The sequence below is a fragment of the Haemorhous mexicanus genome, chromosome 21 (assembly GCF_027477595.1).
Source record: "Haemorhous mexicanus isolate bHaeMex1 chromosome 21, bHaeMex1.pri, whole genome shotgun sequence".
NCBI lineage: Eukaryota > Metazoa > Chordata > Aves > Passeriformes > Fringillidae > Haemorhous > Haemorhous mexicanus.
The window spans coordinates 4,215,428-4,233,270 of NC_082361.1; the positions used below are offsets into that span (position 1 = coordinate 4,215,428).

The 17,843-nt window shown below is 44.3% G+C and overlaps 1 protein-coding gene across 1 annotated transcript in view; it reads left to right on the plus strand.

Annotated features, from left to right (window-relative positions):
• The window catches only part of SETX (senataxin), a 28,407-nt gene extending 15,165 nt beyond the window's left edge, over positions 1-13,242 (plus strand). Inside the window, exons 14-26 of the mRNA XM_059865497.1 lie at positions 315-482; positions 596-752; positions 1,582-1,683; positions 2,103-2,215; positions 2,895-2,966; positions 3,212-3,361; positions 3,840-3,947; positions 4,625-4,812; positions 5,446-5,538; positions 6,133-6,297; positions 6,751-6,888; positions 9,232-9,319; positions 9,799-13,242. Of these exons, the coding sequence (XP_059721480.1) occupies positions 315-482; positions 596-752; positions 1,582-1,683; positions 2,103-2,215; positions 2,895-2,966; positions 3,212-3,361; positions 3,840-3,947; positions 4,625-4,812; positions 5,446-5,538; positions 6,133-6,297; positions 6,751-6,888; positions 9,232-9,319; positions 9,799-11,187 (2,931 nt within the window). The 3' untranslated portion in view covers positions 11,188-13,242. The remainder of the gene's footprint in view (positions 1-314; positions 483-595; positions 753-1,581; positions 1,684-2,102; positions 2,216-2,894; positions 2,967-3,211; positions 3,362-3,839; positions 3,948-4,624; positions 4,813-5,445; positions 5,539-6,132; positions 6,298-6,750; positions 6,889-9,231; positions 9,320-9,798) is intronic.
• The last annotated feature ends 4,601 nt before the right edge of the window (positions 13,243-17,843 follow it).

A 17,843-nucleotide genomic window follows, 5' to 3' on the forward strand; every position in this document is an offset into this window, starting at 1 on the left:
GTGCTCTGTGGTTATAGTGAGCTTCAAACTGCTTTCAGTTTTCTTTGCCCTTACTGGGGAATTTTCAGGAAATAAAACATAGGATGGAAAAGGTATTGTAAAATAAAGGTGTGGGGGGTGAACAAAACCTTTGTTACAACTCAGGTGAGGATTGGGTGTGTGTCTAGAACAAACTTAGAATCAAAAGCTTCCCTGCCCTTCCAGCTTTTGAGTTCTAGCTAGAGAGGTGAGGACATTCTGAAAGTATAGAAAGTTGATGTGGAAGGTGTGATCAATATGAATTCATTATTTTTTTGCCCTGTCTGTTCCTTCAGGTTTCATATATGAATGAATACAATGAAGATCAGAAGAGAGCCATTGAGACAGCTTATGCCATGGTAAAGCAGCACCCAGGACTTCCCAAAATCTGCCTTATCCATGGACCACCTGGGACAGGGAAATCAAAAACCATTGTGGGACTCCTGTCCCGTGTTTTGAGAGAAGTAAGTGAATGTGGTACTGTGCTGGGGTTTGGTTCAGATGAATGTACAGTCTGGATTCTCAGTCTCAGGTGAAAACAATCTAAAGAGCTTGTTTGTTGTTAATTAATCCACAGAACACTAGGAATGAGAAAACAGCTCGGAAAAAAAATTCCAAGATTAAGCCAAACCGTTTTCTAGTGTGTGCACCATCAAATGCTGCTGTTGATGAACTCATGAAAAAGATCATCATTGCATTTAAGGAAAAATGCCAAAACAAACAGGAGCCTTTGGGTATGGTTTGTTTTTTAATTGTTTTAATGTTAAATGGGCAAAACCTGGAGGAGGAACTGAAGCAGTTGGTCGTGTGCTGTACTTGCACACTCCTCTGAGCAGCTTCTTCCTCTTGCAGAACATGACTGCTACATCCCCTTACTGTTAACTTTAATGTGCTTTTCTGAAAGGTGTATTGTGAGGTTTTTTTAATAAGTTACACTTTGTTTTCTATAGACATGGACCCTTTCCTCATGCTGTTAAAGTTCATCAGTTTTTAAGTACTCTTTGGGGATTTGTACACAAGTCCCTTGCCTTTATTTTGAATAAAATTGGACTTTGTGGGACATGGGAAACAGACTGGTGAAAATTTTGATATGTCTAAGCTACTCATTTTTTCTCCTCCCAGTTTGTGACTAACACAAAGTAGATGAATTCTGTTAAAGACATCTAGTTTGTGGCAAGGGGAAAAATATCTGCATTGTACCCAAATGTTATTTTGGTATTGACTTACCAATTGCATTACTTGATGGGACTCAGCATTGTCCAAGTTAGGAATTCTGGAAGTTTTAGATAAATAAGAGAATAAGAGGAAGTTTCATTAATTCAAAATAACATTCTTAATGTTAGCCACAACTAAAATGTGGGCAACATCTTTATTTTTTAGAGTTTGGAATTACTGAATTTTTTGTAGCTGCATTTAAGTACAAGTGAAGTGTTGAAAACTCCAGATAATTAGAAAAGCCTTGTTTGATATCCATGATGTTTTATATTTTTTAAAATTGTCATAGCAAAGCATAGAGACAGTTGGAGTAATTTAAGAGTATTTTGACTCTGATTTTGTAAACAGGAAATTGTGGTGATATCAAATTAGTGAGACTTGGTCCTGAAAAATCAATCAACAATGAAGTGCGAGGATTCAGCCTGGATAAGCAAGTTGAACACAGAATGAGTAAGTAACATGGAAATCAGACTTTTCTTCATTCTTCTCTTAAGAGCTTGGTGATGTTTTCCACATGGGATTATGTGTCCTGTGAGAAGGAGGATTTTTCTAAAATAGTATTTCATAAAACATTGTTTTTTCTCAGTCCTAGTGGGGAAGTGGTGGTTATGTATGAGCCAGGATCTAAGGAAAAGGGAAAAAAATAAGCAAAGTGACCTTTTTCTTTAAGAAATTACATTGCATACATGTTAAAGCCATCATTTTAGAAGCAATGCAGCATTTGAGAGCTACAGTTGGAAGCAGTTCTCATTGTCATCATTGTACAAGATCAAACTTGAATAGAAAATGGGAAAATGCAGCAAAAAATGCATTTGTTCAATTTGCAGTTACTGTGACTGCTTTTCTGTTCCTCCTTTGGTTTATTACAGAACGAAAGCCAGGTGACTGTGACCAGGACATTCAGAAGAAGAAAGAAGCTCTGGATCAGAAGCTGGACATGCTCTCTCGAGAGCGTGCCATGCACAGATGTGAGAAGAGAGAGGTAGCAGGACAAGTTTTAATCCTCTTTGTGGTTTTGTGTTCATAACACAAAACCACCTCTGCTTTTTCATGTCACTCCTTCTTCACCTACTTTTTCAACTCATGGAAAAGTTGGTAGCACCATGAGAGGGAATAGAGAACTTTGCATCAGGAATTTTTTTGTTTATCTATGCCAGTATTTTCAATTGGTTGATCATGCCACTTGTTGCTCTGTCATTCAGTAGCCTTCACTTGGTTCTGTCACTAATTAGATTTTAATGGAACCATTTTTATAAATCCTAATGGTTTAAATTGATTATATGTTTCAGAGCTCTGGTTTTGTTTTACTGAAAATACAGGAAAATACCTCATGATATGAGATTTTGGAGTATGTGTTGCACTTGAAGTTTTCCAGTTTTTTTGTCTAAGAATTTGGCATTTATGCCAAATGAGAGATTTCTGGTGGCAGACCATTTCTCAGTTGCAAAATATGTAGGATCTGGTACTGTGTTTTGCAATGCCTAAATATGGGAACAGCTTTCCAAGAAACTGATTGGCTTCTTTAGACACATTTGATGCTAAAAGACTGTCTGAACAAGTCTACATGTGTAGGAAGTTAATTAGGGCACAGGAGGGGAAAAAGGTATATGGGAAATGGGTGGTGCTAAAGGTGGTTCCTCTTTAATTTTTCCCCCATCTAGAGTCAAATGTTAAATTATGAAATTGGCAGACTTGCAAAGGAGAGACAACAACTCGCTTCTCAGCTAAAGGAGGTAGGAGAATTTATCTCTAATAAACTTCAGCTGCTGTATTTTTATACCTGGTGTCCTTTATTTGTGGTGAAAGTTGGGTTTGATGTACCTGGGAGCATTTATAAATAGTGGGTAAATGGATCAAGGCTATAAGCTGAGTAAGTTGTGGAGAGGCAGCTGTGAAATCTGGGAAAAAGCCCAAACAGGAGCATTCACTGTTGCAGTTAAGGCTGAATTTTAACCAGGGTGTCCTGTTGTGCTTGAAGGTTCGGGTGCACTCCCAGAAAGTGCAGGCAGACATCATCCTGGAGTCTGACATCATCTGCTGCACGCTGAGCACCAGCGGGGGGAGCCTGCTGGAATCGGCCTTCTCCCGGCAGGGGCTCGATCCCTTCAGCTGTGTCATCGTGGATGAGGTCAGTGCATGTGGGGAACTGCAGCCCCTGCCACCTCCACACCTCCCCCGTGCTCTGCTTGGGCAGCCTGGGGCTCTTTGGCTGCTGCTGCAGTATTTGTGGGTTGCCTGCCCTGTCCCCAGTAGAGCCATGAGGAGAAAGAATAACTTGTAATTGATTCTTTTCCTGACTTGTTTGGTGCTGTAATGGCAGACAGCTTTTATTCAGAATCACACTTAAGCCATGTTTTTTTGCTTTAGAGATTTCCAGATGGTTTGGTTATATTTATAGCTGTTTGAAGAGCTTTGCGTATATAATAATAAAATAAATCTGTTTGTAGTTTTTTTACTAGAGAAAAATTATTTTTCCTCTTTTTTAATTTTTTTTTTTTTAGAAGACTTAAAGCATTTGAGTTATTCTGGCTGTGTTACAAGAAATTTAATGTACTTCCCTGCATTGCTTACAACTTCTGCTTTTGTCCTGTTTGCATATCCAAAAGGCAGGGCAGTCCTGTGAGGTGGAAACACTGATTCCACTGATCCATCGCTGCAATAAACTTGTCCTCGTTGGAGATCCCAAACAGCTCCCTCCTACTGTCAAATCAGTAGTAAGTGTTCAAGCTCTTTGCTTTTTTCTTGCCATAGAATGGATATGGTTAAAGAACAGTGTCTATAGAAAATATATAAGGAGGGGGGAAAAGATACATTTCAATGGGGCAATACAAACTTTAAGCTGGGCATTTGGTTTGTGAGGGATATTGTGTTGTGGCAGGCTTTGTTTTCTCATTTTGGGAGCTTCAGTCACTACCCTGTTCCTTAAGGAGGATGAAGACTTGTTTGTATGGGGACTTCCTGACCCTACAGGTGTTTAAGGATAAATACATAGGAGCACATCCTTGTCTCCAACAGTAAGGGCTGTGTTAAACACCTGGTAAAGAAAGGAGGAAAACCAGGCTGGCTTCTTTAGAGGGGTAAATTGTCTAGAGGTTCTATGTTTATTTAAAAAGATCCCACCTGGAAAGTCTTGCTTTTCATTATGGTTGAAGAATGTTGTGAGTCACAAGGAGAAGTTGTCTTGTTAAAGACTAGGCACAAAAATTCAGATTTGTGCAGGTGGCCTTCAGTTTGCTACATTTGTTGTCTTACTTCAGTGAAGCACAAGCAGTTGTCATTTTGTCAGCAATTTAGAAGTTTAAAACATCAAGTTGACTTTCAAATTCACCAAAATACTTTGACTGGTGGGGAATGAGATTCCAAATGAAGTCTCCTGTTCTCCCTGTGGCAGAAAGCTCAGCAGTATGGCTATGACCAGTCTTTGATGGCCCGTCTGCAGAGGCACCTGGAGGAGCAAGTGCAGAGGAACATGCTGCACAGCCTGCCTGTGGTGCAGCTGACTGTGCAGTACAGGATGCACCCAGACATCTGCCTCTTCCCATCCAACTATGTGTATGGCAGGACTCTAAAAACTGCCAAGTGAGTAGCTCTCTATTCTCCTTTCTGAGCAGAGGATATTTCAAAGCAATTTGTTCATGTCAGGGTGTTCTTGTGAGTTTAAAAATGCTTGAGGTTGTGGGAGGGGGAAAGATGGTTAATGGGAGAAAATGTCCAGTCCATCTCTGGTAGTGCTGGGTGTGATAGGTGAAGTAAGAGCCCTTAAAATTATGTATACAGAGTGCTGAGAGTTCATTTTAGGCCTCAATCTATTTAAGTGGCAGGAAAAGTTAGGGGTTCTGGGGAGGAAAAGAGCTGAAAGTTACAATTGTAAAATGGTTGAGGTTGGAAAAGACTTTTAGTGCTATCAGGTTCATGTGTCAACCATTTCCACCATTAAATCATGTCCTCACTGCCAAATCCACATGATTTTTGAGCACTTCCAGGAATGGTGATTCTCACTTCTTGGACAGTCTGTTCCCATGCTTTACAGCCCTTTCTGTGAAACAAATTTCCTTATATCTACTCCAAACCTCTTTTGGTGATACTTTAGGCCAGTTCCTCACTTCCTGAAGAGCTGCTTGTGTTTGATAAGTATGATGTAAATTAATGGAGTATAAGTTCTTAGAATTTCTTAGTTGTGTGGTTGCCTAGTGATAAAAATATTATTTCCAGGTCAATAGAGGAGAACAGATGTTCTTCAGAATGGCCATTCCAGCCCTACCTGATTTTTGATGTAGCTGATGGTCGTGAGGAGCGAGACAATGAGTAAGTCCTGCATTTCTCATTCAGCCACAGTTTAGATTTTCTGAGAATTAAATGCCTACAGAAGAGCTGTGTTCTCTCCTCTGTTGTTCCAGTATGCATCAAGTGGCTAGAACTGTATTTTCCAGCTGATAAGATTTAATTTCACAAAAAGCAGAGGTCTTCTTAAATCTGAAACTGGCTTTAATCCTGGTTTGACTCACTGTTAGATGCCAGGAAATGCCTGCAGTCTCTGTTAACTTTACTAAGAGCTGGAATTGCTGATTTTATCAGTGAGTTCCCTTTTCCAGGTGCACGCTGAGATGTTGCCAGGAGGTGGCAGGCTCAGCCCTCCTCTCACCAGTTCTGTAAGGAGAGCACAGCTGGAGGTGCTGAGGGAATGTGGAAGTGCAGCTTTTCACTGCCTGCACTTCCCAGGCTTAGTAGCCCCTCCTCAGGGTCTGCTTGCCAAGTTCTTTGATCCTCTGTGTGAAAAAAACTGCAAAAGTTCAAAACAGGGGCTGTGACTCAAAATTCCCCAACAAACTGGGCCAAAGCATTGAATTGGAAAGATCTCTCAAAGGTGTTCCTGTAATGTTTCCTTTTTGTCCTGTGCAGCTCTTACAGCAATCCTCGGGAAGTGAAGCTGGTGATGGAGTTAATTAGAACAATTAAAGAAAAAAGGAAGGATCTGGGCCTTCGTCGCATTGGAATAATTACCCCTTACAGTGCACAGAAAAAGAAAATTCAGGAACAACTGGACAGTGTGTTTAAGAATAACAGGTAAAGAAACCACGAGCTTTCAAAGGGGCCTTGGCTTTTGCATATTAATCCTTTGTTTATCCTCTTAAATAATGGTAAAAAGTCTCCAACTTCTTTCTGTACTACTAAAATTTGCACTTGGTTGTGCCTTTAAAGGGGATGTGTAACCCTTTTGCTTAAAGCAGGCATGGTCTCTGTGCCATTCTTACATGCTTTGATTATATTGCTGTTCTGAATAAAGCTGATTTAAAAGAACTTAAAATTCCATGCTGTGTGGACCCAAACAGATTTTCAGTAACAATGCTGATCTCAGAAAAGTGAATGCAGCTTTAGGCTCCTGTACTGAAGGAGAAACTTACCCTGGATGGTTTCACATGTGAGCATTAAGGATAGTGTTCAGGCTGTTTGCATCAGTGTGTTGGTTAAAAACCCAGCTCAGAAGGAGCAAGTTGCTCAGTTGTATTTCTCCCCCAGCCCAGGAGAAGTGGACACAGTGGATGCGTTCCAGGGCCGGGAGAAGGATTGCATCATCGTGTCCTGTGTGCGGGCAAACAGCTCCGAGGGCTCCACTCTGCCACACGTGCAGGGAAACAGCACCAAGGGATCCATTGGGTATGTGCCCTGCAGGGATTTGCAGTCTCATTTCCAGGGACACTGCAGAGAAAGTCATGTTTTTAACAGGACTGGTTAGCAAGTTACAGAGAACAAGTCACTTCTACCACGCAGTGAATAAAGGGTATCTCAGGGCATGAATTGATGCTCATGGTCTGAGATGTCTGAGCAAGAGGGACAGGGAAATGCTGGTGGTGGGCTCTGTATTATGTGCTGTTCCCTTTGCACAGCTCCCTTATCCTGCCACTGCCTGGATTTGGCAGGGTTGGCCTTGGGATCTTGGCTCTTTGCATTATTACTGCAGCAGTTATTGTTCCTGTGGCTTTTGGTACACCTTGTAACTTTCTGCATGCTGCTCTCCAAATGAAACCCATTTTCTGTGGCTGTTGCTGTCCTGTTAATGTCTGTAAAAGTCTTGTTAATTGGTTGTGTATGTCACTTGGAATGTGATGTAGCAGACTTGGATGTGGGATTTGTAGATGAGCGTGCTTCTCTTCTAAAATGGGGCAGATTAGCAGCAAGTCTTAACCCAGAATTGCAGATTTCTTAATTTTATGGATTTTTCTGTCTGAAACAGAAGGAGCTAAACTGAGTGTGCTATTTACCCCCAGAGCACTTAGAGCAGTTGCTGAGTTCTGTAACTTGTGGATCATTGTAGTTTAAAAAAATGGTAGTGAAAATGAAATATGCCTTCTTAGAGTTCACTGCCTTCTAAGTTAAACATTGGAAAAATCTGGTCACATAAACAAAAATATTTCTTTCTACACACAAGTTTCACTAAGCTGCTTATGTTTCTCTGATACTCATTCTCTGCAAGAAAAATGGCTTTTAATTGTGCTGATCCACTTTGGGAAGAGAAGGAATCCAAACCTTTTGCTAAACAACAATAATGCCTTTTGAAGACCTTTAATCTGATTGATTGAGTTGGGGAATGGGAGGCAGCTGGAACCTCCAGTTCTTTTGGCTGACATGAGATTTAACCTCTGTCTGCTCTTTCAGCAGGAACTTTCCAGCTTACTGTGTTCATATTTTATAAATAAAGTTTATATATTCAAGCTGTACCAGTGCAGTGCCTTAGCAGCTGTACATGCTGTTGGCTTGGACATCTCTGTTTCAGGGTCAGGTGCCCTTGCCAAGGTGGGATGGGATATTTGCCACACCCTTACCTATGATCCTGCAGCCTGAGTGAAATATTTTGTTCTCCAGGGTTGCTAGTCCAGCATTAAATTTACTCTGAAAGTAACTGGGAGAAGAAAACTCCAAGGGATGACAATGGATTTTCCCCTCTCCTTCCTGGGACAGTAATCTTCTTGTCTTTCAGTTGTAAAAGCTGTCAGGAATATTTAGTAGACTTTCAAGGTCTCCCCTCTTTCATTTCTCAAGACCTAGAGAACTCTATCTGTGCTGCTGGATCCACTCTGCTATCTGCTTCTGCTTCTCTTATTTCCTGCACTGTCCAAATTTTTTGAGGTGACTCTGTGGTTTTTGCAGTCTTCACTGCAGGGCTGTGAATTTGCTGCAGATGAGGTCTCAGTGACCACAGAGTCAGGCATTGATAGTGAACCTGCTCAAATTAGGTTGGACTTTTGAATTGTGGATTTTGTTAGTAAAGAATAAGCTGTGTATTTTGGAAGCTCTTTCATTAGAGAAGAAATAATTGATATTAGTGTCACAAACCTTTTTTGGAGTTCTGGTAAATGAGAGCTAACAGAAATCAACCTTTAAGAATATACTCAGCATTTGTTTAGGTTTCAGTACCGTGGATTGTGATCCCTAAAAACCAAACTAGGCAATTTTCCTAGTGCAAAAGCAGATTTCTGCAAGGATATACTCTCCACTCTTGAAGCATGACAAAGCAAAAGTCTGCCTTGATGTGCTTCCAGTGCAGGTCACCTTTAAAATAAAATATTCATGTGCAGTGTTCAGTGTTTCAGTAGGGTGTTTTCCCATTAATGGTGCCAAATATTATTAATCTATTTCAGTTCAAGTCAAAAAGAAGCTTAAAGTCTTGATAGGTGAACTGAGGTTGGTGTCCTCAGTACTTTGAGGAACGTTTAAGGAAGCAGTGGTTGGCATTAAGAGGGGATTTGCTCTAAGAAAGGAAACAGCAACGACAAGAGCTGGAAAGAACTGGAATTCCCTGCAAGGAATCAGTGGTGAAAGAAAGAAAACACAATTCATGCTCAGCCTTTCACATAAGGCAGGGCTGCTGCCGCGGGGTCTGGGGAGGAACTGCTGCTATTAATTTCAGTGACATTTCCTTTTATGTCTTTTTCTCCTAACCCTTTAAACCTTCTTGTGGAAGAAGCAGTTGAGGAGCTTAGTTTTTGTCTTGTCACTCAGGTTTCTGGCGAGCCTCCAGCGCCTGAATGTCACCATCACTCGAGCCCGGTTCAGCCTCTTCATCCTGGGCCGGCTGCAGACGCTCATGGTAGGTGCAGTGGGTGTGGAGTGGGCTCTGTAAGTCCCCCCTGGGCTGGGGGACCGAGCAGCACCCTCAGACTGCTCCAGTCTGTGCAAGAAAAGGCACTTTGTGTCCTGCAGGGTCCTTGGTTTCTGTGCTTTCCCAAGGGCGGGAGGGGGTTGTGTTAGTTGGCCACTAGGGGACGCTAAAGCCCCGCGCCTCCGAGGGGAACCCCTGGAAATTGAGAACTTGAGAAATTTGTCATTTTTGGAAGTTCTGATGGCTCAAAGTGCCTTCCCTGTGTTACAGCAGCCAGAGTGTCTGTTGCTGTTTTGCACCTGAAACATAAGATTCTTCCATTCCAGAAGGAACATAGCATTGGTTTCCATGACAGTTGTGTCAGGTACCTTGATTAAAGAGGTTATACATCCTCTGACACCTCTGTCCATTTGTGTTGATTTCTTGCTGGTAACAGGGTTTCTTTTATTTCTCTTTTTTTTTTAAAGGAAGATAATAACTGGAATCACTTGATTCAGGATGCTCAGAAAAGAGGTGCCATTATTAGGACAACAGAAAAAAATTACAAGAAAGAGGCTCTCAGGATTTTGAAGCTCAGGCCACCAGGACAGCCCCCAGCCAAAGGAGGGACGATGACATCTCCTGTGGTGCACGCTGGTTCTTCCAGTGGCAAGAGAAGTGAGCCTGGAAATTCTGGGAGCAGCCCACGGGAACTTGCTGCTGGCCCTGGCCATGCAGTGCCCCAAGGAAGCCGAGGGCCCACACAGCCTGCAGGGACTCCAGCTGCAGATTCCAACAGGGGCAGTGCCCCTCCAGCCATGGGGGCTCCAGCTGCAGATTCCAGGAGGAGCAGTGCCCCTGCATCTGTGGGGGCTCCAGCTGCAGACTCCAGGAGGAGCAGTACCCCTTCATCTGTTGGGACTCCAGCTGCAGATTGCAGGAGGAGCAGTGCCCCTGCACCCTTGGGGGCTGCAGCTGCAGATTCCAGGAGAGGCAGTGCCCCTGCACCCTCAGGGACTCCAGCTGCAGATTGCAGGAGGAGCAGTGCCCCTGCACCCTCAGGGACTCCAGCTGCAGATTGCAGGAGGAGCAGTGCCCCTGCACCCTCAGGGACTCCAGCTGCAGATTGCAGGAGGAGCAGTGCCCCTGCACCCTCGGGGGCTGCAGCTGCAGATTCCAGGAGAGGCAGTGCCCCTGCACCCTCGGGGGCTGCAGCTGCAGATTCCAGGAGAGGCAGTGCCCCTGCACCCTCGGGGGCTGCAGCTGCAGATTCCAGGAGAGGCAGTGCCCCTGCACCCTCGGGGGCTGCAGCTGCAGATTCCAGGAGAGGCAGTGCCCCTGCACCCTCGGGGGCTGCAGCTGCAGATTCCAGGAGAGGCAGTGCCCCTGCACCCTCGGGGGCTGCAGCTGCAGATTCCAGGAGAGGCAGTGCCCCTGCACCCTCGGGGGCTGCAGCACTTGGTGCCATTCCAGAGAAGCCACGGGACCCGAGGCTGGCGAGCCTGGCCAGTCGAACTGAAGGCAAAGGCAAGGAGCAGCCCTTGAACAGCCCTCGCTCAGCCCAGAGCACTCCAGGATCAACAGCCCAGCAAGGCCTGCACGTGTCCTCAGCTGCCAGGGATCAGGTGTGCAGAACAGAAAATGCCAGGAAGGCCCAGCAGACAGCAGGACAGTGCAGTGTGCTTCCCTCAGCCCAGCACGAGGGTGACCGGAGAGCGGCCGTGTCCAAAAGTGGTTCCAGAGCCCCCAGTGAAGGAGGTCAGAGCAGTGGCAGTGAGTGGAACAAGGACTCTCGTGGTTTGTCAAGGAGACCATCCCAGGAATCACCAGAGAGCACAGAATCAAGCTCTGCCAAGAGAAGAAAGTTCTTTCACTGACTTCACTATCAGCTCATTACTGAAAATCTATTCCCAGATTTCTGTCTAGCAAGGACTGTATTTTCAATTATTTAGCACAGCTGGAACTCCCATCTATTGATACCACTATCAGAAGATCTCTTTCCCATCCTGTCCCTAATTGTGAAGGGATTTAATACCTGACAGATGGTACCTTTGAGGTTTTGAAAAGAGAAGTTGGGTAGCTGCATTGCTTGGAAGAGCAGTGGGTTTAGTTATCTAGGAAGCTGAGGTTGTAAATGTTTAACAGTGTATATTTGTACAGTATACAGAATTATTTTAAGATATTTGGCAAATATATAGCTTCTTGTTTTCTTGTGTAAATGCTAATTTCTTAGAGATGTAATTTTTTATGAAGAACCAGAGTAAAGCAAAAACAAAACCCAACAATCCAACCCCAAAATCCAAAAGACAGACTTCTTTTCCCTTTGCACTAATATGTCTAATTTATTTCATAGCAAAACTGAATGTTGAAAATGTGGTACCAGTGGTTCTTGCTAGTGCTCCACTACTGCCTCAGGGAAAAGTGAGGCAGATGTACATTGGTTGAATGGAGAGAATTCTACTTATTTTGTATATTTTATTGCCTGTTTTTATAGGAAACAGAAGAGTTTTTGTTTATACAAACGTGCCTTGAGTTTTGCTCTTGCTGCTGCTCTATCAGTTGGAATCCCTCTCTTGTTGCAGTGGCAACACAATCTGCAGATTAAAACCTGTGAGGTCTGTTTGGTCCCACTGTGTCCTTGTGAGGAGGAATCAAAAGCACTGTGGAATCTTGGTCCAAGATCTAGTTAACAGTTATTGGTAATGTCACTTGAGTTTCTGTGTATGAGATTTTGGAGATCACAGGGATGAAAAGGGCAGGTAAATCTTGCTTGGTGTTACTGCTGGATTCTTTCCACTGTGCTGGTGAAGAACATGCAGCCAGTAAAAGAGGATGGCTAAAAAACCAAATTATTTTTAAGAAAACCTTCCTCACATCATAACATTTCACAATAAAACTGGAATTATTTCTACTAAGAATTCCTTTGGGTCACTGTGAAGTATCACTGTCTGTTTTGTGGAGCTTGTCTGTGTCTCAGGAGGTGAAGAGCAGCATTTCACATGCACTGAGTTTTGTGTGGAGATAACCAGGGCTCAGGGAGTGCAGGAGCTGCAGGGTTGGTACCAGTTAGGTGCACGGAGTGGGCCAGGTTGTGCCATCTCCAGGTGTGTTCAGGGACAGCCTGAGCAGGGAGTGTCCTGCTGTCCCTTGTCACAGCATTGTGGCAGTGGCTTTGCTGGAGCCACGGTTTTTAGGCATCATCTTCAGTTCCATTTTGTTATTGCAGGGATAATTCCAGCTTTGTCCTTTGAACCCACTGCCAGGCAGGGCTGTGTGACCCAGCTCAGGGAGACACCAGTGCCTTACTCTGCCCAGCACCAGGTGCTGGTTCAGGCTGTAATTGCCAGGAAAACTCTCATCCCTAATGCACCCACACCCCAAACAAACATGCTTTACTGGTAGGTGTGTGGGGAGGCTTTTATTGCTGCCTGGGCCTGTCCAGCTCGTTGTGCTGTGCAGGACTGAGTGTTTCAGTGTAAATGGGGAGAATCTGGGAGATCCTTGTGAGGTGAGATCAGCATCTGTGCATTGTTCAGCTTTAGTTATTTGCTATGTTGCATTCTGCATCCTTCAGTGACCCCCTGACTCCTGGCAGCCCTGTGTGCTCTTCTCCAGCTGCTGAGTGGCTCTGACCTTAACAGACTGGACATTTCAGTCACTCCCCATCACAGACTCCATGCCCTGTGTGTTATCCCCCTTTATGTTAATAGGAATACTTAAAAACTGTCATCTTCCAAGCCCCTTGGCTCTTGTTGGCAGGGCTGTGCTGCCCTGCCTGCTGTTTGTACTTAGCACATTAAGAGGCTGCTGCTCTGCAAACCCCATGGCTGTGGAAGCCATTTGGACTGTCTTGATGTAAATAAAGTGAAGCTGGCAACAAAATGAATAAGGAAATGCTTTTCTGGTTATTAAATGCAATTTGGTCACAAGAATGTTGCTGTGAAACTTTTCTTCTAGTTTTCTTCCTTCCCTAGCCTGCATTTCAGAATGAGTTCTTAGAGCAGTACTTGCCACATGCTGGAAGGAATTTTATTTTAATTTTTCATTTTTGTTGTACTCTGTAATGCCTGTGTTTTTCCATAAATCATCTTTGAGGTGTGTTCAGTGGCCCAGACCTTTTTACTGGTTTAATACTAGGTTTATCTGACTTGAGTTGTCAGTCTTCAGCAGTAGATTATTGCTGCCATGTCAGTCTGTGTCATTAGTCCTGTATTTGTCAATAAAAACATCCTTGGGTTATTGCACTTCAACACTTCTCCCTCTTCACAAACCACTCAGAGTAGGTTTGTAGCTTTAGCTTCTTCTCCTGTTGTTTATACCTGTAGCATGGACAACCAAGCAAAATCCAGTCCAAAGCACACTTCTCACTGACTCAAATCTGCAATGAGGAGCAAACAGATCAGGTACAATTTTCATAAATTCTCTGGTACAAAGTGCTGAGTACTGATGGGCAGTCAGTGTGTAAACTGTGAGTAGAGACTTGCTGTAGTTATTTGTAACTCCTCAGAGCTGGGGGCCCTTGGAGGAGGCTTTTCAGTGGTTTCTGAGTGTTAAAGTTGGAAAAGTCAGTAAAGAAACGTACTCATAAACACAACTTTATGTAAAACACTTTATTGGAGGTTGTGGCAAAACCCTTTGGAAGAAGTAGTATCCAGGTTTTTATAGAGAGGCTTCCATGCTGCTTCCAGGCTTGGAGCTTAATTCTCAGTGCAAAGCCAGTCCCCTCTGTGTTCTTGGGAAGGAGGGAAAGTCTCTTGTAAGAGCTGGACTATGTTTTGTTTTTTAATTTATTCTTTGTTCACAAAATAGGCTTTGCAGTAAAGGTGGGTATAACTAGTTATTCCTTTTTCCTTTAAGGTTTGCTGTAGTTGTTTTCCATGTCATTACTCCCAATCATGGTGATGTGAGAGCATGGCAGGTGCTTGTCTAGTCTGTGTTCCTTAGCTCTGGGTCACTGTGCCCTGTGCTGTGCTGCTTTCCCAGCTGCTCTGGGCTCTGTGGGGCACCAGAGGGAAACCAGCAGTTCTGTTTCTTTATCAGTTTATTATCTGCTCTGGGAAGTGTAGGAGGGAAGTGTTGGCTCCTTGCTGGGTGGGACCAAGGGCTGCTGAGAGCTGGAGGTGCCACTGGATTGTGCCAGGCTGCTGTGGGGACATGAGGGACATCAGCCTCTCCCTCCTGCCAGTCTCTCCACTCCCTCCCAGTGCTGGTGGGACCATGAGTCCTTACAGTGCTGTCTCCTGGGGCAGCTCAGTGCAGCAGCTAATGAGCAGCTGGGTCTAATGAGTGGTGCCACAGGAGCCAGGGGTGCAGGCTGGCAAGGCACTTCTCCTCCTCCTGCTCATCCATGGAATGGGAATAGCCCCCACCCCTGCTAAACTCATGGGGGAAAGCACAGAGCAGTCTGGGCTTCCAGAGCAACACAGAACTTGTGATTGCATCAGCTGGGGCTAAACAACATTCCCAGACAACACCTGAAAAATAACTTGGAACTCCAGTAATTCCAGAGCTGGCTTTTGCTTTTTGGCAGTCTCTGAAGCAAGGTGAGAAGGCAGAGACCAGAGTAGCCAAAACTGGAGCTGGGCTGTTCATTGACAGCAGCCCCATGGATGAGCAGAACCATGGTCCTAAAACTGCAAGATGCTCTCTCCATTGTGCATGAATAAATGATGGATGGAATGACTGCTGGATTGTAAATGGAATTTATAATGTTAATGATATAATACAGTCTCTTGCCACAACGGGTCTCCTTTCTTATCTTTTTAAGCTGCTTGGAGAGGAGCCCAGTGCTTTATTCTTTAGAGCAAATAAATGTAAGCTAAGCAGCCTTGTACATTGAATATCACTGGCATGAGACCTCCTGGCCATATGTACCTGTCTGCTGCTCAGCCCTTGGCTAATTTGCCACCAACTCCCAGGAAAAGCATGATAGAAATGCAGGTGGTCTGAGAGCACATTACATCTGGTATTGGGAAACATAGAAAACCTGATTTTACAGCCTGGTGCAGCTGTGCAGTGTTCCCACTGATTTCACTGTGGCATAAAGCAAGAACTCCCTTTGCTACAGAGAAGCCCCATCAGTTTCCCCTCTATTTTAACCCCTGGAGTGACACAGAGTGGGGTCAGGATGGAGCTACAGTGAAATTCCATCATTTCCCCCTCTATTTTAACCCCTGGAGTGACACAGAGTGGGGTCAGGATGGAGCTACAGTGAAATTCCATCATTTCCCCCTCTATTTTAACCCCTGGAGTGACACAGAGTGGGGTCAGGATGGAGCTACAGTGAAATCCCATCATTTCCCCCTGTATTTTAACACCTGGAGTGACACAGAGTGGGGTCAGGATGGAGCTTTTGGAGCCTGGTATTGTTGCTGGCAGTTATGTGGTGAAAATGGGTGGGTTTAGGCTTTCCTCACACGTTTCACCCTGCAGTGAAAGTTGTTACAACACCTTGAGAATCAAAAAGCTAAAGGAGCCTTCAGGAGGGTCTGGAGCTTTTCTCTGCATCTCAAATCAGGATGTGATTTTTAGCCATTTTCTGTGTGATCATGGCCAAACCCTCCAGCTCCCAGCCAGAAGGGCTGAGAAGATGTGGATATACAGCTCTCCAAAACCCAGCTCTGCTCTTATTTCTGAGCAAGACTGCTCAGCTCTTCCTTTATACTTTGTTTTATGTACATTTGAGGTTTCTTATGAAAGCAAATTACAGAGCAGAACAGGGCAGTGAGACCATTTTATTCCCATTAAAAAGTGTTGGTTCTCTTGCTCTCCAGCCTCTGCAGGGCTCCTCACGAATCACTTGCAGATGAGATGTCTGCTGCCTCATCTTTAAAAACACAACATACCTGGGAACTGCCAATGGAATTCTTTCCCCTCTCCTGTCTCCAGCTCCCAGGAACTGTAGCTTTAACATTTTACCTGGCAAGTGAGCAAATGTGCATCAGGAAGGTTTTTCTTGCCTTGGGGCTTTTGGTTGTTTAGATTTTTCAGAACTCTGAATAGTTAAAATCAGAGTGGAATTTGAGGTAAACAAGAAAAATCAAATGCTCTACTTGTGCTGTTTGGAGAGGTCACTCTTTGCAGACAGAAGTGTAATTTAAAAACTTTTCCAAACCAATCAAATGCCAGTGACAGGATGCATATGGAATCTCTTGAAAGAGCACAAGTGGCTTTTCTCAGAAGGAGAAGTACCTTTTGGGTAACCTTTCCACAAGTGAAGTATCAAGCTCATTGGACAACTTCTCCCATTTGGAAGCAATAACTGATGTACAAAACTTCTGCCTTAAAGATGAACTTTGGGATCTGTGGGTACTCGCAGTGATGGGTTCTCTGTGTTGTTTCAATGATGCTCTGTTCTCTCTGTGCAGACACCCTGCTAACAGATGTCTGCAGTTAATGGGTCTTCAGTGCTGAAGCTTTCAGAAGCTTTAAATTGTTTTCTTGAATAATAAGTTTTGTGTGAGAGATTTTTTTCTGCCTTGCAGTGGCTTTCATTGTGTTATTCCAAGTTCTCCAGCACTAAAACCCCAAAGCCAAATAGCCAATACCCAACCAACAAAGAGCAAATCCCCAAACCTAGAAAGGTTGAGTGCAGTTTTCAGCAGCCTTCATTCCTGGACTGGTCTGAGCTTTGCTGTGCCCTTCTGAAGTTATTTTCTATAAGAATTTGGTGCTGCTGCTTGGCACGTTCCTGCAATAAAAGTGTGTGTTTGCAGGGAATCTGCTGGGCACAGAGTTTGGCTGGCTTTATGAAGTAGTAAATTTTCTGTTGCTTAATCTAATATTCCAGAGAAAAACAGTCGTGCAGGCAAAGGAGAATGTTGCTTCACTCTCCAGAAGTGCCATTAGAGATCTTGATCTTGTTACAGTCTTTGCTATTACTTGTAAGAACTGTAACATATTTAAGGTCTGCTGCAGTCAGAAAGCACAAAGAAAAGAGTGAGTGTCCAACTGAGAGCAACCAACTGTGCTGAAGCCAGGGAGGCAAGGCTGGGGCCAGCCCTCTGCCTCAATCATCAAATCAGGGTGAGTTGAACCCTCTTTTACTTTCTGGTGGATTAACTAAGCCCAGTGCTCTGCCTCTGTGATGTTAAATTCTGTTCAGAATGTGTGTTGCTCTTTGAAGTGACAATATCCATCCTGCACCTTCACTCAGGGTTTTCTCTCCTTTTCCAAAGCACAGACTTGCTGTCCCCTCCGAGGAGAGGGTGTTGGTGGCACTGGCTGAGTGCTCATATCCAGAGTTAGGGCTGGAAGAGGCTCTGGGCTCATGCACTTTTGAAACCCGGGCTGCTCCTGGCATGCCTGGGCAGGATGGGCTGCAGGGACAGGGCCATGGAGAGAAGGTGCTGGAACAGAGCAGATGTTGACAGAAGAGCTCTCAGAGAAGAGCTCCACTCAGGCAAGGACACCAGACCTGGAAATGCCAGTGGGGCTGAAGCCTGGATTCTTTGGGGCTCCTGGGCTGGCTCTGGGGGTGCCACAGAACTGGGACTGGGACCAAGGCTGCTCACCTGTCAAAGAAACCAGCCTA